Raw genomic sequence first — 2,969 nt, 5'->3', positions numbered from 1 at the left:
GAGAGAGAGGAGAGAGGAGAGAGAGAGAGTAAGAGAGGGAAAGAGAGAGAGAAAGAGAGGGAAAGAGAGGGAAAGAGAGGGAAAGAGAGAGAGAAAGAGAGAGAGAGAGAGAGGGAGAGGGAAAGAGAAAGAGAAAGAGAGAGAGAGGGAGAGAGAGGAGAAAACTGGCATTTCAACTGTTAAACTGGCTTTTGATTATTGGATGTTGAACTAGTCGTGATGTCATCGTTGTAACATGAGCTTCCTCCTCAGCCTTTGGGCTGCCTTTAAATAGCAGTGCCATGCCCAGGAGTTCTCTACCGGCTTCCTACGGGCAAACAACTCACCAGGCCAACCCTACGGCTGCCTCTTGACATCCCTTGGAAGTGGTGAGGAGCAAACCGGACGCCAGCAAGCATGTCCACCTCTCTGAGAGTCAGCCCATCCGTTCACGGCTATCGCTTCGACACCGCCTTGCGTAAGAAAGCTGTGCCCAACATCTTTGAGAACCTGGATCAAGAGACTCTGGAAAAGCTCTTCAAAAACTCCGGCGACAGGAAAGCAGAGGAAAGAGCTAAGATTATCTTGGCCACCGACCAAGATCTGGAGGAAAAAGCCAGATCCCTCATGGCTCTGAAGCAGAGAACCCGAGAAAAACTTTTCCAGTTCCTGAAGTTCGGGAAACATTCCATCAAAATCCACTGAAGAGCCACAAAAGCAAGATGGTGATCAACACACACACAAAATATATATATATATATTGCACAGCTCTTCTGCTGGTGTTATCCTTTTCGCTCGCCAGCATCTCCAACGCCTGGTACCGAGATAGAGGATGCTTGGACATGTCAGTCAGGGGTCGTTCCATCCTCACTCACTGCGTTGTGTGCACGTCTTCTGCAGAATCCAACTTGAATCCTCCGAAGGGAGTCACTCACTCATCAAAATGATGAAAGCAGCAGATCCTGAGCCACAAAAGGATGGAAAAGTGGCGGAACGGACAACTGCAACATTTTTTTTCCTGGCAGCCTGGAGGGAGAAATAGACTCTGTGTGTGATTTTTTTTCTCCTGGACTAAACGGCCGGCTTGCCTGACAGTCTTTCTGGACGTGTGTTTATTGAGCGCGCAAAACCTTCCATAAGGTGCTTTTCTCTTCTCTGCTGGGATCACAGGAGATCAGGCAGCAATCCGCGTTTATCCATTTGCATTTGCTAAAAATGCACCGGAGAAGGTCTGCAAGTCAACTATTTTCCTGAGATAGAACTTTTTGTTTCCAGGACTGGTGTGAAGCAATCCTGTTTTCTCTTCCGTTTTTTAAAACAAGTTGCACAAACTTCTTCTTCTTTTTTTTTTAAAAAAAAGAAACTTTCCTCCTGACTTTTCTGAACTATGAAAGTCTCTTTGATGAGACATTACATTCACTTTTTTTTTTTTTCTATTTCTGCCATAGTAATGAACTTAACAAGTTAATAAGCTATGTGGATGATGATGATGCTGTAGTAATGGGCATTAATTTATTGCATATGCTGAATGGTGGAACAAATAAATTATGAAGTTGATATACATTGCTCTTGATTTGAAATGCTTTGTTTGGCAAGCGAAGTTGGTTCTCAATTTCCTAAAAACTTCTATCCTTTGAAGTGCCAGATCAACCTAACATTTGATAGGGAATGTTTCAGAACAAAAAACTTTTTTTTTAAAAAAAAGCAAAACCCAAAATGAAATATCTTTTTTTGTTTATTTGTAATAGATGAACATGATAAAATGAACCACTAATACATCTTCCTTAAACTAAATTTCAGTGAAGATTATATTCAGAATCTTCTTTTCTAAATACCAGCCTTCCAATGCTGTCAAAATTGAGATAATTCTGAGCATATGCAAAGTAAATTTCATGATGTATGTTTAAGAAACACGAGCCCTGATGCATCTGAATTTTTAAAAAGATTAAATGATTTGTGTTTGTTGAAGCTTCCCAAAAAGCTGTAATCACTTTCCTTCTCGGTGCCTTTGAATTCCTGGTTATCTTTCCAAGCTGTGTGGGCCCCAGAAAGATTACATCATCACATTTTTTTCATTGCTTTAGGTCCCTTATGCAATCTCTTAACTGCTCAACCTCTTCAAAAGGTTTGAAGTACAAACATAGAACATAGAGTAACGGAGATGGAAGTGAACTTGAAAGCCTTTTCATCCAACACCTTGCTAAAGCAGGAGACCCTATACTACTCTGGACAAATAGCTGTCCAGTCTCTTTTTAAAAGCCTCCAGATCTACTTCTGAAGGCAAACCATTGCACTGGTTAATTGTTCTCAGTATCAGGAAATTTCTCCCCCCCCTTTTTCCCCCCTAGGTTGGCTCTCCCCTTGATAAGTTTCCATCCGTTGCTTCTTGTCCTGCCTTCAGGGGCTTTGGATAAATAGATTGACCATCCCTTTGTGGAAGCCCCTCAAATATTGAAACACTGCTATCGTGTCTCCCCTAGTCCTTCTTTCCGCTAGACTACACATACCCAAAGATTATTCCCGTTGTATAGCTGAGGTTTAGTGACGCTCAAAGGAAACCGAGCAACCTCAATTCCACATCCGGTTGCTGAAGATTAAAACATTAGCTAGAAACAGATCAAAACTGCATCCTTTGAAGCTACTTTTCTCGGTGGAGGGGTGAGGCGGGGGGGGGGGGGGGGAAAGAAAGTTGCAACGGATGTAAGCCGCTTCTCACTGACACCATCGTTGGAGTCAAGTTATACAGTTGCAAACTTAAGCGATCAGAGTATATTGGGCAAATTAAGTAATATTCAAGTAGGTCCAATCGCTCTGCTAATTGCACTGAAGGACTTTAGGAGAGGAAAAAATTGCCCCGAGCAGTTATCGAGGGGCTTATTTTTACCCTTTCTTTAGTGCTAGGCTATTTAGTGCCCTTCCTGAGCTATTTTACACTTTGCAAAGACCTGGAAATTGAGATTTGCCAATTGAATGCAGGTTTGATAAGGGAA

The 2,969-nt window shown here is 42.3% G+C and overlaps 1 protein-coding gene across 1 annotated transcript; it reads left to right on the top strand.

Moving 5' to 3' along the window:
• The first annotated feature begins 278 nt into the window (after positions 1-278).
• Positions 279-1,951, top strand: TCIM (transcriptional and immune response regulator). The gene has a single exon (XM_058194392.1). The coding sequence runs from the start codon at positions 397-399 to the stop codon at positions 682-684; it is 288 nt and encodes a 95-aa protein (XP_058050375.1). The 5' UTR covers positions 279-396; the 3' UTR covers positions 685-1,951.
• The last annotated feature ends 1,018 nt before the right edge of the window (positions 1,952-2,969 follow it).

Source organism: Ahaetulla prasina, chromosome 9 (assembly GCF_028640845.1).
Source record: "Ahaetulla prasina isolate Xishuangbanna chromosome 9, ASM2864084v1, whole genome shotgun sequence".
Taxonomy (NCBI): domain Eukaryota; kingdom Metazoa; phylum Chordata; class Lepidosauria; order Squamata; family Colubridae; genus Ahaetulla; species Ahaetulla prasina.
This window is presented reverse-complemented; position numbering and strand designations above follow the sequence as displayed.

Bases quoted from the DNA above. Each gene is read 5' to 3' on its own strand.
- TCIM (XM_058194392.1), top strand. From the start codon at position 397: ATGTCCACCTCTCTGAGAGTCAGCCCATCCGTTCACGGCTATCGCTTC.